General features: G+C 38.9%; 1 protein-coding gene across 1 annotated transcript in view; it reads right to left on the bottom strand.

The window, feature by feature from the left end:
* LOC142138636 (angiopoietin-2-like) overlaps positions 1-16,238 on the bottom strand; it is a 45,763-nt gene extending 29,525 nt beyond the window's left edge. Inside the window, exons 1-2 of the mRNA XM_075195459.1 lie at positions 15,804-16,238; positions 740-895 (exon numbers count right to left, since the gene is read on the bottom strand). Coding sequence (XP_075051560.1) covers positions 740-895; positions 15,804-16,112 — 465 coding nt within the window. The 5' untranslated portion in view covers positions 16,113-16,238. The remainder of the gene's footprint in view (positions 1-739; positions 896-15,803) is intronic.
* Between the last annotated feature and the right edge of the window lie 990 nt (positions 16,239-17,228).

Here is a 17,228-nt window from a genome sequence, read left to right on the forward strand (position 1 = left end):
TCAAATTAGATAAATATATATTGTAAATGGTAAAATAAGCATGAGTGTGTTAAATAATTTCAGACTACAAGGTAACAAGACTGCATTGAGAGTGAAACCAACTAAATAACTGTAGAAGTAATGTACGTAACTGACTTCATGTTAGTGTTAGGATTACAGAAAAAATGTCCTGAATGCTACTACAGGATTCACTATTACAGAAGACTAACTGGGGATGGATGAAAGAAGCTAAAGAACGAGACAGGAGCCATGAATGAAATATTTAGAGAATATCTGGAAGACCGCAGTTGAGACAAATAGAAACATTTTAGGAGGGAAATGTAGAGAGATAGATGACACTGCAGACAGGGGAATAGATATATTAAATAAAAGTGTATTATTGCATTTTTATCAAGTCATTAATGTTCCAGCCCTGTGTAGCCATGTGTGCAGAATTTTTTGTGTTATCTCAATTTGTGGACAACTTGTTAAGCGACACAGATTACAATTTGATAGGTTGTAATACATTGATATACTAGATATGTATTTTGGTTGGTTTACCTGTTTATAATGATTCACACAATATTGTTTCGTACCGGCACATTTGACATGATTAGAAAGTTGGGGTAATTAGTTAGGATGTATTTACTTGTATGTTGTGAAAATATCAATAAAAATACTTTATTTAAAAAGAAATACAGATTATGTCACATACTACATATTGACAACATAATATTTGGGCTGATCCAAACCATGGTACCTGAGTCTCAACATCAGTCAGCTTGCGTGTCTGCTCAGCAGTTTGTGTTAGCAGGTTTGCTCCGATTTCCAATATGGTGTTTGTTTGATTCTGTACAGGAGGTTGCTGGGAATTTCCCATCTCACCTTTGACATTTTCCTGAATGTAGCTTTCCAGCTGCAAAACAAATATGGAAAACCATAAGAATAATGAAAATAGAACTACAGTGGTTTTCGGAAATGTTCTGAAATTAGCATTATATGTACTAATTTCAGTGAGTTGCATTCAGGGCTGAAATAAGATTTGTGGGAGCCCCAGGGCTAGTAACCTTTGAGGAACCTGTCACCTATTATCCCGCCAGCACACAGGACTGGCTTTAGCGCAGAGTAGTGGGTGTGACCAAACAGACCAATAGAAAGCAGCGTCCTCTCTGCTTGTGGCTTCCTGTTGGCCCGAATAGACAACCCTGCAGATTTGTCACAAACCAATGTTGCTGTTATAAATAGCTGATAATGATGATGTTCTGTGGCGGGGTGCTAATTAGTATGTGTGAGGGCCCCTGATGGGTTAAGGCCCCGCTGCTAGCTCCCCAGTTGCTTCACCTATATTCTGGCTCTGACTGCAATACACAGAGTATGTCAGCTTAACTATCTAAGGAGCTCTTGCCCTCTCAAACAGCTTATGCGTATTTCACCACTGGTCAATACATCATCATCATCATCAACATTTATTTATATAGCGCCAGCAGATTCTGTAGCGCTTTGCAATTGGGAGCACTTATTATTTTGCTATGTAGCCCACAAATGTGTAGTTATGCCTCTGATATGAGCCATTTCCAAAATGTACACACGTCTGTACCGCATATCCTTCAACACAAACGTTTTGACAAAGACATAAAAATCCACTATGTACACAGCCTCCCTTTGTCAAGAAAACAAAAAATAGTACAACCCTCCCCCTTATTTATAACTCACCGTGCTCACTAGGTGTTAGGTATTACTTCATCGGTACAATCATTAACCCTTTGCATTCCATATCATATTTATTAATACCTTGTATGAGCAATTAATAGCACAATTGGCAAATACTGGTTAATAGAGAATATGATGAAGATTTGGCTTGTGTAGCAGAATGCAGCAGCACTGGGGTCATGAGTTCGATTCCTGACCTTGGCCTTATCCATACCTCCCAACTGTCCCGATTTAGGCGGGACAGTCCCGATTTGAGGGCTCTGTGCCACCATTACGATCCGGACAGCGTTGTCCCACTTTTGGCCAATTTGGAAGGTATGTGTCATTCCTCCATCCATACGTCACACAGGAACAGGAACTGGGCGTGCGTTCCACTGTGAAACGCACGCCGGGGATCGGAGCCCGAGACACCTGTTACAGAACGGCTTCACTCCTCCATGAAGTACAGGTACACCCCCATTATGCCATAGACACGCCCCTGTGATGATGCAGACACACTCTATTATGCCATAGACACGCCCCTGTGCTGATGCAGACACGCCCTATGTTGCCATAGACATGCCCCCGTGCTGATGCAGAAATGCCCCCTTTAGTCCACTGTCCCGCTTTGACAATCTTCAGTGTTGGGAAGTATGCCTTATCTGTGTGGAGTTTGTATGTTCTCAAAAGTTAACCAAAAAAATGAGTATGTTTTCTTACTCAAGTTTTCTGAACAAACCATGTTACAATTCAACTGGTGCAAATGAGTTTATTATTTTGCACATAAGGAAAATACTGGCTGTTTTTTCATGTAGCACACAAATACTTGATAGCTTATTTGTACACTGAAATTTAAAGTTGACCTAAGACATGCCCTACCCCAAATATAAATCTGCTTTCAAATTTTAAATTTACCTCCCCTCCAATGCAACATGGTTTTGCCTTACTTACTTACTTTTGCTTAACTTTTCTTAATGAATCAGGCCCATTAATACCACATTCCATTGATGAGAAGAATCAGCTATGAAACAGTGTCTGTGAGTCCTTGCCTCGGACATTATATAAATTAGTTGGTGTAGGCAGAAGTTCCTCTGATACTGACCTCACCTGACCATTCAGAGCCCACGTACTAAAAGCTGGAAGAGTAATGATGTCACAGGAGGTTTCTCAGGAGCACAGTGAGCATGCTCCTGACGGTACACATGGTGTTCACATTAAATGCACCTTTTCATCACCATGGAACTTGTACCAGCTTTGAGTCTCTTCTGATACTTTTAATGCGACCTGTTATGAACCTCCATGCTGCATGTATTTCCAGAAACACTCCTGGTGCTGGTCATGTCCCCAGGGGGCGAGACCATGCCCCTGTGATGCATGACCACGCTTCACCATGCCCCCTTTTTGTGCATGGTAGCATGTGCACGCTGTCCCGATAACTGCAATTTAAAAAGTAGGAACGTATGCTAAGGTGTGTACAACCCCAACAGAGGCAATCATTTGTTACTGATGGCACAGTCACAATGGTCTGCACAATGATAGAAGCAGAAGGGACTAGTCTCACACTGTATGAAATATAATCAATAAACTAATAATGTTTAGATATAAAATGACATGAACTCAAAATGTTTATACTATTGTACACTACTATGAAATTGGGAGAAACAATTATATATTCCAGCCAAAAGAACAATTGGAAAGGCAGAGGGTTAAACTTCTGCACATAAAAGCCAATAAAGCTGAATTATTAAATCAAGTGTTGCCAAACAGAACATGTTACTCATTAAAGGAAGAGCAATACATTTGGGCAAACTACCCACAAATTGCATGGGTCCCACATGTCCTGCCTTCTTCTTTTTTCTTTAAATTAAATGCCAATTTACATAGAAAAACAAATTACAATTTAGTCTCCTGCCCCATTTAGGGCCTCATTTAGAGCTGCATGTATGTCTGCGTAGTAACTTTACGTTTAACGTAAAATGTATCGCACTGATGGCCACTTGAACTTTAAGAGACTGCCCAGCGCAGGTACAAGTTAATCACACCCCTTTGAGGCATCCTAATCTGGTTGCCTTTATGTTTTAGATAAGCCTTCTAGGCAGTGTATCTTTACTGATTACATATTTACCACTTGATGGTGATGACTGCTGTGTCTTTGCTCCACACGCATTATCTGCTCTACTTAAGGTTGCATGTATCTTTTGATATGCATAATTTAAAACAGGCACAGCTTATACACAAAAGGTGGATATTTGTGTGTAACTCTAAATGAGGTCCTTAATACAGATGTATTTATCCCAGAGGTGCAGGTCATAATGTATAGTTAACATATATATAAAATTAAACCACATCAGAATGTATGCCTATGGAGGAACCTGTCCGGGAATAATTATGAGCCTCCATTGCTGAGATTTGCCGTTTACAAATATAATGGCACATAGTTTTTGTTTAAGTCACATACTGGTCTATTTAATAAATAGAAAAAAAAACCAACTAGTGTTTTCACAGGAGATAGGGCTCCTTTTTATCTACCAAAGGCTACCGCTGCAATCCTCCTTTTGGTATTGGCATCTCAGGATGGAGACAGCAGAAGGTATTGAAAAGAAAAATGCTTTATTTATATTAAATATTTTTTTCTAATTGGAATGACAACAAAATAATAATATTTATTTAATTATGTGCTTTATGTTTTTAACATATTTTTTTGTTTTTTATTTTTTGATAAGTAGATCTCAAAATCCAAGACAAGGCTTCTACTTCCATTGCACATACATGAACCGGAAAAACCAGGTCACGCATGTGCACCAAGACTGGCTGGCAAATTGGTAAGACTTCTCTTTAATGCCAGGCAGCTGAGTATGAGACAGTTTCCTCAGCATTATTTTCCTTGTAAATTGTGGTGACAATGTGACATATTAATAGGGGCCAAATAGTGCCCAAGCCACTTGTAAAAAGAAATTTAGTCTTCAAGCAGTGCTTATTTTCTGCTCAAAGAAAAAAATAAAAATTAAAAATTATATATATATATATATATATATATATATATATATATATATATATATATGTAACGATTATACAGTGCGCCAAAAGAATAGTCCCAATTGTCCTTTGATAAGATATCAGTCCAGCCAAATCTGTTAGTGTGGATAGCCGGATTCTTTATAGCACTAGCGGTATAGAAGCCGCTCGTCTTCCCTGTTTTAACCCGATCTCCACAGGCACATAATCATCTAAAAATCAAACAGAGAGGGGCGCTTCCATAGTGCATCATCAGACTTTAATGGTATAAAATCATTTAAATATACACGTACCAAAAGATTTCTTGTGAAACAGCACATAAAATGGAACGAACACGAATTGTTAGTCTGTAGCCAGAAACCATGTAGTTGGTTTAACTTTTCAATCCTCTACGAGTTTCGTTGTAGCCAACTTCGTCAATATATACAAAAGCTGGATTTATGAACTTTGTTACACAACAATCATTCTGCATCATTTTAACAAGAGCCTTATATCACCACTCTGTGCTGTTGGAGGGCTCTGCTTCTTTAAGTATCTAACACACAGTCTGTGGCTTCCTACTTGCCTCCATTCTCCTTCCGACATGATGACATTCCTCTGTCATATGTAACCCTGTCCTCACAAACATAATGAATATGAATGACCAGGCCACTGCCTGCTACAGGATTAGTGCACGCCTCTCCTGTAAAAATGCTAATTTGACCATTCTGGTAAAGTACAGTTGATTCTATTAACATTCTATTCTATTTCAAAATGTGGGACCTACAAATGTACAGAAGATGAAGATTGATAACTAAAGGTTTTTTTAACCCACCTAAATGAGATTAGAGATTTAACTTGGAACACTTATTTTTTGATATATCATATTATATCATATTTCTCATAGAACTGAATTTTTTTCTGTGTGTGTTTTGGTGGATTCCTGTAATTGCTTTAATCAATTTGAAATTGAAAAAGATATAGGAAGGATCAATTTTTAGGCACCAAGAAAACATATATCCAAGGTTTCATTTCATGTAAATGGCAGCCTTACGCATATGGCAGTAGATAGAGTGTAAGAAGTTAATTCCCAGTTTCTTTGGGACAGCTAGCATACCATTTGCGGGCAAATTCCTGTAATTTTAATGGAAGGGGAGAAGTCACGGTCCCTGGATATAGAGCACTGTAGCCCAGTGAAGTGTGTTAGAACAGCAATAATTCTGTCTCTCGCAGACAATTTACTGGTAACCATGGATTGCCAATCTCTCTTAAGCTATGAATGTTTTTTAAGACCTGTATTTATATTTTCAATAACAATGTGAAAAAAACAATAAAGTGTATAATAATAGTCATCTTACATAGTAGGCCAGCTGACACCAAGCAAGCACAGACTGTCTATACAATGCAAGAAAATAAACAGTAATTCTTGCAGATAGCCGGCCAAGGTGAGAGTGAAGCACACACAGAACAAATTCGAACAAAATATCTTAATGTTCATGTTCAAGAGTGAGATAGGGCTGTAATGGGCACAATTGGAGGGGTCTTTGCACTCTTTCAGGATAACGATAATCCGAGCTTCAAGTATCTCTCTTGAACACGTCAGCAAGATAAGGCGAAAGTAAAGAGTTAAACATTTTATAGTATGTGGTCATGAAGCCATTAAGCCCTGGGGCCTTATTAGATTTTAGTTTTTTAATAACATCGGAAATTACTTGGGTGATGAATTCCACACCCAGCACCTTGAGTGCACTAGAAGAGAGCCTGGGCAACGTACACTGGGACAGAAAGCCTCAAGTCAACCTAACAGAAGAGGGGGATGGGCATACCTTTTGCGAGATGTTATAGAGTTTACTGTAAAATCGACCAGAACTCCTCTATAATCTGATTAGGATCATGGGTAATTTTAAAGTAATGTAATCAGAAGAACATTGCTTTGGCATAGTTTTGACCTCAGTCTGCAAGTTAGCAACCTGTCCGCCTTATCTCCCTTTTCATAGAAAGTTTGGTCTAAAAATTTAAGGTAGTTCTCCGCTTCGGCAGAAAGCAGAAGGTTTAGTTCCACTTTTGCTGCCAAAAGTTTGTCATAGTCAGGGGCGTAAAACGTAATGCTTCTAGCAGTGGGTTCTCTGACTCTCCATGCATCAAAGAGAAGGTGCTGGGCGAGCAGAGTTCATAAGGCCTTAGAATTCTTAGCTATACTCTGGTGGGTCAATTTAGAGAGTGGAACAAGGTAGATCACTTTTGAGGACAATACAGACCTTTCACTTTGAGTTTTATGAAATAAGTGGGGTCACATAGCTTAACAAAAATGGTATAGACAGAGGGAGTCTAGGCCGCTGGCAGCCCAAGGAGTCTGCCTCAGGGGTAGGGAGAAGGAGGAGCCGAGGGGGCTGGATATGAGATGGGAGAACAAGGGCTCCATTCAACAGCATGGAAAGCCTAAGGCTGGTCCTCCTATATTACCTGACCAGAGGGGGGTATAATGGTGCAGGCACTTCTCACAGAGAAAGGAGATAGATGTAAAATGTAGGGGTCCAGGGTGCCTGGTAGGACTATTGCAATCCCTATATATATATAAAAGAAGAAGTTCATTTGTTTGTTTGTTTATTTGTTGGCGAATATCTTCCACAGCTCTCAAGGTAAAGCTGTCAATTCTTACATAGTTATTTAGTATCGAAAAGGTAACCTATTAGCAACAACGTGACAAACAGACAAATATTGAAAACATAATGTTTTTGTTGAAAACAGTTGTTTGACGCTGGTAGGAAATCTCGCGACAACACTACATAACAACAATGCGACAAAGAAACAAATCTTATTTTCTAAATAGCATTTTTGGTTTAGCAACCAAATAATTTGCTAATATATAAAAACTGCTACACATTACAAATTAGACCTGTGCAGCGCTGGGTGACCCTGCTAGTATATAATAAAATATGTGTAAAATGGAACACTAGTGCAAGTAGAAATAACAACATGAAGAACAATACCAATTTGTGTAAGAAGCATTGTATATTGAAGTATGAGAATATACATAATAACAGGACTTATCCACAGTCAATGTCAGTGAATTAGCAGGAGAAATAAGCCTTTAGAAGCTAGAAACATGAACAGAGGTGCATGTCACAAGCCTGGTATAGAATCAGGGGAACGTGGTCTAAGAAACCTGCAGGGAAACAAAAAAGGACATTCACAAAATAGATACATTGATGGCTAGAAATCAGCCATATACGATAAAGAAATAATAGCATTTAACAGTAGACAACATGGTTCTATTGGAGAAGGAACACCAAAATGTTCTAGGGAATCTGAATGGAGTCGAAGGTAAAAAAATCAAAATGTTTCCTGTGTGATTTAGGGACCAGATGAAACATAAACAATCAAGTCCAGACATCAGCTTTGAGAATGGAAAACTGAATAACATAAACTGGTGAACATTGAAAAATGAATCAACAAGAGTCCTAAAGGAGAGCAAATGAATCAAAAAGAGACCAAGGACATCTCATGTGATAGGAGGATATTCCGCCTTGGAAGAGGCGCGGTACCAGACCTGCTTTGGAGCCCTCTGAGGCAAAGGCGTAACACTACCTTCAGGTGAATGGCCAGGAGATGATGATGCAGGGTCTATAGATTTAATTTTCGGAGCATTAGTTGGGCATCATCGAGGGTTCTAGCTGTTAACACTCTACCATCCATTTGAACTTTATGGAGAAAGGAAAGCCCCATCTGTAAAGACTTCTAGTTATATCTCTCATATCTCTACATTCGAGAAAAGTTGAGGGGACCAGGTCTTGATGCATAAGAACTTTAGTCCCATGTATTGAAATCTCTGGGTGTCTTCTCGCCTCAATGAGTATTTGTTCCTTTGCCTTAGAGTAGAGCAGGTATTGAATGAAATCCCTTGGAGTGTTCAAATCCTGGGAACAGGTGCAGAGGACGCAGTGAGCTCTGTCAAGTGACAACATGTTGTCAGAAATTGAGGGAGCCAGCATACAAAAGAAGTGTAAAAGGTAGTCCTCTAGTTGAAGCCCTTCAACTGATTCAGGGATATTACAGATCCTAAGATTATTGCATCTGCCCCTGTTTTCTTTATCTTCTTGTTTGCCATCCAGTGTCATAAGGCTATTTCGTATATGAACAAACTCTTGTTCTGAGGATAGTTGGAAATGGATGCTCTCCTTCTGTGTAATTTCAAGCAATATCAGCAACTTCTAAGGTGAGGATGGACATTACCTTTGTAACCTTGTCCTTAATGATTTGTTTAATTGTTTTTATTTCAAAAAAGAGGGTAGCAATAACTGCTTTGTTATATTGGGCAGAAGGGAGGCCCATCATAGAATCCATTTCTGAATCGCTCCCTGATGGAGAGGGTGAAGGTTTAGGCACGGTTGGTTGGCTTGAGGTAAGATATTTGACAAGTGTCTGGGAGCTGAATTTCTTATTATTGGGCATTATTGCAAAATGTGCAGGGAAAGTAAAAATGAGAAAAACAAATTCGGTAAACAGGTAAAGTTCCAAAAGCTGACGGTCCACACACAGGACATAACCACATTCCTACTTATTTTAATGTATCACGTAAACTTTTATAAAACATACAAGGGACATGTTTCTACTTATATATGTGATTAATACATGATGAATTTTGCGATGAACACAATGCTCTAACTGTGGTATAACACAAAGGGTTTTATTTATCAAAGGGCGAAGAACCCTATTGCTGGTGAAAGCGGGTGTTTTTTCCAGAGGGAAGGCTTGTTATCGCATTGCCTTATCAAAGGGGTTACCTCCCTGTTATCACCAATGATAACCATGCTACCCTTAATTAAGCCTATTTATCAAGTAACATGTACCATAGCAAAGCCTGTTCTGGTAACGTTGTCTCAAACATTGGGAAAACATGCACGAGCATCACAGTACAATCCAGAAATTCTTTTGAACTCCAATACCTCTGGATTCCTAATTCAATGCAGAACTTTTTCTGGTTTCACCCTCCCTTAGATACAATGCACCACCAATCAGTACAATGCAGGCCTAACTATTTTAGTATCTCCTTCCTTGAATAATGTAGACAGTATTCAATATACCCCTCTGCCAATCGCGAAGGAACGTCTCACCTCTAATCTCAGATAAAGTGCAGATCCCATGGCTCCTGCTAGTTACAATCTTGCAATATGCTCATCACAGACTATTGAGAAATTAGAGCAGGCTGACATGTTGTGATCAGCTTGCTGAACAGCTGTTTATTAGCAGGTCTGGTACAAGACCTTCCAAATATGGCATGTGTCAGTGAAAACTGCACATATGACAACTCTACTGCCACTACAGTGTGTAAACAATGGATCTGCTTTAAACTAGGGATGTGCACCGGCCACTTTTGATGTCTCGTGTTTTGTGTTTTGGATTCGGATTTGCTTGAGGTTTTGGGTTCGAAATTGTTTCGCAAAACACCTGACAAAAGGTTTTGGTTCGGATTTAAGGTTTTGAATTTATTTTGAAAAATAAAGCACAGCACAGCACGAGATATAGCAGGACAGAGGACCACCTAACACAACCTCCCTCTACCCTGATCAATGCCCGAGTGAAGATGGCGGCGGCTAGCAGGGAATTTATAGAATACGAGTATCGCGATATCCGACAGCAGGATTATGATTTAGAGCCTCGGTTTCAGTTTTGCAATTGGTGGGAATACCCGGATCTGTCTCGGATCCGGCTCGGATCGGCAACGTTCGGGTGGGCTTGGATTTCAGATATCCGAGCCCGCTCATCTCTACTTTAAACCAACACCTGTGTTTATATTGTATTGAATGCTGTCAGCACAGCCACAGACACAGAAATGAAAGAAAAAAGAAAAGTGCACAACACACGATATATTATAAAACACATTGCTTTGTTTTATACTTACTTGTAAACACTCAGAGGGCCTCATTTAGAGTCGGACGCAAAGTCCATTTCAGGCACATCCTGCACATTTCCACTGATGGGGCATGCGCAGTAAGCAACAGTTTCCTACAATTCCGTCTGCTTTTTAAACGCAAGTGCACACTGCGACAGCTTGCGTCTCAGTACGAGGGAAAGGGTGGAACACGGAGTTATGTTGGCATGACCGTGAAAAATTCAGATACTATGGGTGTCTACCCGCAAAAACTACCCTAGTCGGATCAAGACGCAGGGGGAACACACGTCAAAACAAGACTGAAAAAGTATGGCAGGAAATAGGAGGCGCAAGTAGTTAGCTAGTTGCAGGAACTGGTCGCAGCTTGGTAAGGTATTTTGAGTGGGACGCAACTGGGGTTGCATGCCACTCGTAATACCCTACCAAGCTGCGGCACACTCCCACTCCTACTCTTTCATGTCTTAGATGCACATTGCGTCCGACTCTAAATGAGGCCCAAAGTGGGCATTTATGAAAGTGAAGAAAGCAGAAACATTTAATAAAAATTAAAACACTCAGAATCACAAAGCAAATGTCACTTATGTACACTTTTTTAAATGGATAAGAACTATGAAAATAAAGTGGAACTAAACAGAAATAGGAAGAAAAAAAATAAATCCCTTGTTATCTATTCATTCTTGTAAAAGTGATAAAATTACATTTTCTTCTAAGTTACATTAGTTCTACAGTATGAGACTATGCTGACTGGAGACGGTCACAGTGGACAGTAGTGTGCTGAATGCTTAAATGAAAGAAAATTATAAAGTAATGTCAATGTTTCTATTGATTGCCTCCTATTTATAATATGGGATAAGTGAACATGTAAATGAGGATAGAAACAACCTGAATTCTTTGTGGTATAAATTCAGTAAGGTGCTGGAAACATTCCCTAGAGATTCTAGTGCATGTTGACATGATAGCATCATGCAGTTGTTGATTTGTCAGCTACAAACTCTTGCTGCAAATCTCCTGTTACACCATATCTCCCAAAGCTGCTCTATTGGATTGAGATCTGGGGGTATATTTACTAAACTGCGGGTTTGAAAAAGTGGGGATGTTGCCTATAGCAACCAATCGGATTCTAGCTTTCATTTATTTAGTACTTTCTACAAGATGACAGCTAGAATCTGATTGGTTGCTATAGGCAACATCTCCACTTTTTGAAACCCGCAGTTTAGTAAATCTAGCCCTTGATGTCTGTAGAGGCCATTGGAGTGCACAGAACTCATTGTCATGCTCATGTAACCAGCTTGAGATGACGTGTGTTTTGTGTCATGCCACATTGTCCTGCTGGAAGTAATCATCAGAAGATGGGTAGATTGTGGCCATAAATGGATGAACACGGTCAACAATAATACTCAGGTAGCCTGTTGCATTTAAACAATGTTCAGTTGGTATTAAGTGGCCTAACGTCTGCCAAGAAAACATTCCCTACACCATTATACCACCACCTACCTCTGCATTTTGCAGCAGAAATTGAGATTTGTCAGACCAGGCAACATTTTTCCAAACTTCACCTTTTCAGTTTTAGTGAGCCATGCTGCCTGTAGCCTCAGTTACCTGTTGTTAGGTGTTATGAGTGGAACGTGGTGTGGACTTCTATTGATGTAGCCCATGCGTTTGACTGACTTGACTGACTGTCTATCTATCTATCTATCCTCTTCTGCATATCACTGTTGTAAAACTTAGTTACTTGAGTTACTGACATCTTCCTTTCAGCGTGAACCAGTCTGGCTATTCTCCCCTGACCTCTCTCATAAAACAAAGTGTTTTTGCTCACAGAACTGCTGCTCGTTGGATGTTTTTTGGGCTCCATTCTCTGTAAACTTTAGAGAGTGTTGTGCGTGAAAATCTCAGGAGATCAGCAGTTACTGATACTCAAAGCACCCCGTCTGGCACCAACAATCATTCCATGGTCAAAGATCATATTTCTTTCCCATTCTGGTGTTTGGTTTAAAGTTTAAACCATAACTGAAATTATTGACCATGTTTGCATGCTTTGATGTATTGATTTGCTGCCACATGATTGACTGAATAGATATTTGATAAAGCGATCAGTTGTCACTGAGTGTATATTGTGGTTGTTAGTTCCACTTTGAAATACATAGGATGATCCCCAATAATGTGAAATATATGGATACTAGAACTCACAGAAGAGCTTTATTTTGACCATAATAAAGACCACAGCCAAAGAGGAACTACAATGTGACTTCATATCAGTTATGATTGAAAATAAGGCATACATTATTGTTTGTAACACAAGTTTAATCTGAGAATATAACAATGTTGCTTATATGTAGTGACACTAATATCCAAGTTTAGCTGGGCAGCTGTGGCAGCTGACAGCTGTACAGTGCATTGCGCAACAATCAAAATTAGTCATGTGACATAAGCTACATTGCTAAACACTAGATAAAAATGATGACACCAGCATCAAAAAAAGAACATATTTCACATGAGTTTCTACATATATTAAGAGGATAACTCTATCCAAAGCTGAAAATGTGGAATATCATAAGGAAAAATGTATCCAAACACTTACACATACGCATGCAAACATATGTTTGCAATCAAGAGCAACTGTAGAAATGCATTTTATGTACAGTAAGCATTAATAATATCCTGATAAATGTTTTTCATGGGAAAAAAATTGAAAAAGAACAACTTTTTTGTAAAATTTCATTAATGACTAAATTTTTAACAGGTGCCAATAATGAAATACTATTTTTTTTCTGTGAATTCTGCTGGGACTTTATATTGCACCTATGTTTTATACATATCCCACAGTGTGTTGTGTATGTCTCAATATGGCAAGTGCTGTTTAAAATACGCAGAATACGTTCAGTTTGCGTGCCTTAATGAATCAGACCCCCTGGGGGGTATTCAATTGTTCCTCCGGGCGCCGCCGGAACGAGTGCGTTAAAACTATTACTGTTTATACGGTAAACTTGCGCTTAAAAACCGTTAATACGGTAGTTTACTTGCTGAATTTCATCTCGCAGCTCAGGGAGCTGCGAGATGAAATTCAGCGAGTGATTACCGTATTAACGGTAATAGTTTTAACGCGCTCGTTCCGGTGGCGCCCGGAGGAACAATTGAATACCCGCCCCTATGTCTCAGCAATATATTCTTGGAAAAAATAATTATTTTCTACACTCTATAGCTGGCTTAGAATATGAAAGAACATTTTAAAGTCACATTCCTCTAAACCTTGATTACTGCTTGCCCTGGCAAAAGAGAGGATCTCGAAAAAGCATGTATGAAAAATAATCTGTCAAAATAAAAAAACATTACTAAATAGTGCTTTATATACCAAAACGTATTAGATATTGAAAGGAGAATAACAAAATTATGATAAATTGAATAATGGTAAACTCAGGATTCATTATTTGCCATACTTGCCAACTTATGGCAAGTATGATCCTGGAGCTGCAGGGGGCAGGTCTTCGAAAATCTCGTCATTTTGGCCCCGCCCTCGTGATGTAATGACACAAACACGTCATTTTACAGTGGGGGTTGGGGCCAAATGCCGCTATTCCCAGTTAAACTCGGCATTTTGGATTTAATTCTGCCCACTTCACTAGGAAGTGGGCAGATGCGGGAGACTCATACTCTCCTGGGAATCCAGAGGACCCACCCAGAATTCGTGAGTCTCCCGGACATTCCGGGTGAGTTGGCAAGTATGTTATTCGCTACTACAGTGAAGAATTTGTGTTTGTTTTATTATGCAACTATCTGCTGTAACTGTAGTACAACCCTTCACATGATATTATTTTGTTTTCCTTCTCATTATATGTCATTATCCCACATCCAGAGGTATCAATGTAGATCAATAAACAAACTGCACCGTTAGCAGCAATGTTAGCAGCAATGAGTCCTGCAACAGACATTTAACTGCCTTTACCTGTTTACACATCACACTTTTAAGTTTATTAGAACAGTTATTAGTGTAACCCTGAACCCATATACTTATTTTTAACACCCAGCTCCCAAATTTGCTTACAGTTTTGCTTCTCTGCCTCCGTGCTTCCTTTCCAGTTCTCTCCATTTTTTATGTCATACAGCGCCACCCAACCAAGAGTGCCGCAAGGTGGTCTATCAGTGACTGAGAGCTGCCGCATCGCAGGATGGAAAGGGGGCAGCCCAGCCAGGTGATGTAGGGCCCCTTAGTAAGTCCAGGTCCATTACACCTGGTCCCAATAACCAATCCACTTGTACTTGCACCTGATGTCAGGAGCAGAGCCACCTTTTGTACTCTGCCAGCTCTGTTTACTTACTTTCCTCCAATGACCCCAAACTGCAAACGCTGGTTACCAGCACATGCCAAATGCGATCGCTTTAGGACAGGTAAACAGTCTTACTCCACTAATATATCCTGTCCAGTGTTCAACAATGCGGGGAAAGCGGAAACTGCTGAGACTGATATGTGGTCTAGACTGGTATCAGCTGCTTGTTACTTTCTGCACTATAACTCACTTTATCTGTCTCAAGAATGGTAATATATGTACGAGTAAAAAATTTACTAGGGATTATTATGAACAAAAGTACTGCACACACCACTCAAACACTATTCTGTGTATCAAAAATGACTTGTACATATAATGCACTTTAATACATAGCACAGTTTTGCTTTTCAGCTTCTAGCACAGTACACTACAACTACAAAGCAACATTATGACATTTCTTGGCTTTACGCTGCACTGTATTACTATTTTCACACTCCTAACTTAGCCTGCTGCATAACAAAGGGTACAATTAATGTAGCATTATAATTGACTTATTTTGTATCATCTATTTTTTTTAACAAAAATACACAGACAAGCAAATTACTTTGACAAACATCAATTATATTTATATAGCACCATTATGCTGCCATTAACAGTGCATTATTGCATATAACAGTTGCATGGTACATCTCACACATCATATAGTGCAACATGCCATTTGCTTGGATAGCCAAATAAAAGAAGGTAGGCTTCACAGGAACTTAAAATGCAAAATAAGTGCCCTTTAATTAAGCAGAATGCAGACATACAAATAAAAGCAAACACTCAAATACAAAAAGTGTTGACATAATCATACATTATTTAAAAAATATTTTATTATAAACCATGGTTAACATATAAACTGCCCACATCACTTTTAACTCCTATTTTATTTAATTTTCAGTTGGCTACATTTAGCAGCAATGAATATATACATCTCTCACCTTTTGCAGCCACTGAGTATTATTCTCCATGATGCTCTCCAGTTCTTGTATCTTCTTGCTGGGCCAGTGGTGCTCAGGCTGTGCAGGGGCATCTCTCTGCAGTGAGTTGGATACCTGGTAGTCAGCAGGAGGTGGGTAACAGTTATCTATTTCAGGGAGCAGAAAAGTGTAGCTGCACTGTCCATGCTGGACTTTGTGGTGACGTTTTTCAGGGATGTCTATGCCTTTCAGGTGAGATCCCATCATTGAATGGAAGAAGGTCACCAAGAGCCAGCACTTTAGCAATAGCATCAGGGCCATGGTCCTCATCAACTTGGTATATCTACTTGTCTTCCGCCTGTACTGTGCACTTGGATGGCTTTTTAAGGCTGAAAGATGTACTATTATCACAAGTCACTAAAGAACACTGTTTAGTGCTCCCTTGTATAGCTAACCCACGTTGTTCTGACAGTGACTCCAGGAAGTTTTCTTTGTAAGCAGCCCCCTCTGGCCACTGTTTCTCTTTTTATCCCCTCCCACTGTTTGTATAACTAAAGTTGGAACACTTGTAAGTATGCTTTATCATTTAACCACTTCACTACTAGGCTGTTGTGAGTCATTGCACAGAACACATCTAGAGGGAACATATTAACAGACTAACTCTAGCTTAATCAGTTATCTCTGTAAAACTCAAATTATCTCTTCATTAGCATACACTCAAATAATTTCACCTTAAGATAAAATATAAATTAGTTACAAGCTAGTATTTTGAAAAATATATGTTGGTTGTCTTATTAAATAATAACACTTTAATGTCAGGGCTGCAAAAAACACCCCATTTAGTATCAAGTAACTACCTTTCGCCTCAAGTAGAACATTCTACATAACCTTGTTTAGTACTCTATAGTTTAGCAGGATTTTCTTTCCTATTAACTCATGATGGTGTACCTATTAAAATGATGTAATGATTCAAATACTTTTTATGTACTGAATATTGTGTAGTGCTCTGCAGAAGATGTTGGCACTTTATAAATTAATAATTATAATAATAATTCTTATAGATAAAATAAGTATTTTATTTATATTTTATTTTTATTTATATTTTATTTATATTTTATTTTTATTTATATTTTATTTATATTTTACTTCCCCACACATTGTTAGTCTGTGTCAGCCAAACAGCCAGATGTAGAGACTGCAAGAGTCATCAGCAACAAATCTAAACATTCAAGGGAAAAAAAATGGAACTGGTCCATTTAAACCAGGGGTGGCTAACCAGGCAGAGCAGCAGCCAAAATATATTTATGGATACCGCAAAGAGCCAACTTTACCTTTCAAATGTGTGTGCATATACATATACACAGTATGAATGCACACATACATATCATACACACATATTTTGAAAATCTAACATAATTTATACTATCTTAACCGAAAAAGAGAATA

This window comes from Mixophyes fleayi, chromosome 2 (assembly GCF_038048845.1).
Source record: "Mixophyes fleayi isolate aMixFle1 chromosome 2, aMixFle1.hap1, whole genome shotgun sequence".
In the NCBI taxonomy this organism is placed as follows: domain Eukaryota; kingdom Metazoa; phylum Chordata; class Amphibia; order Anura; family Limnodynastidae; genus Mixophyes; species Mixophyes fleayi.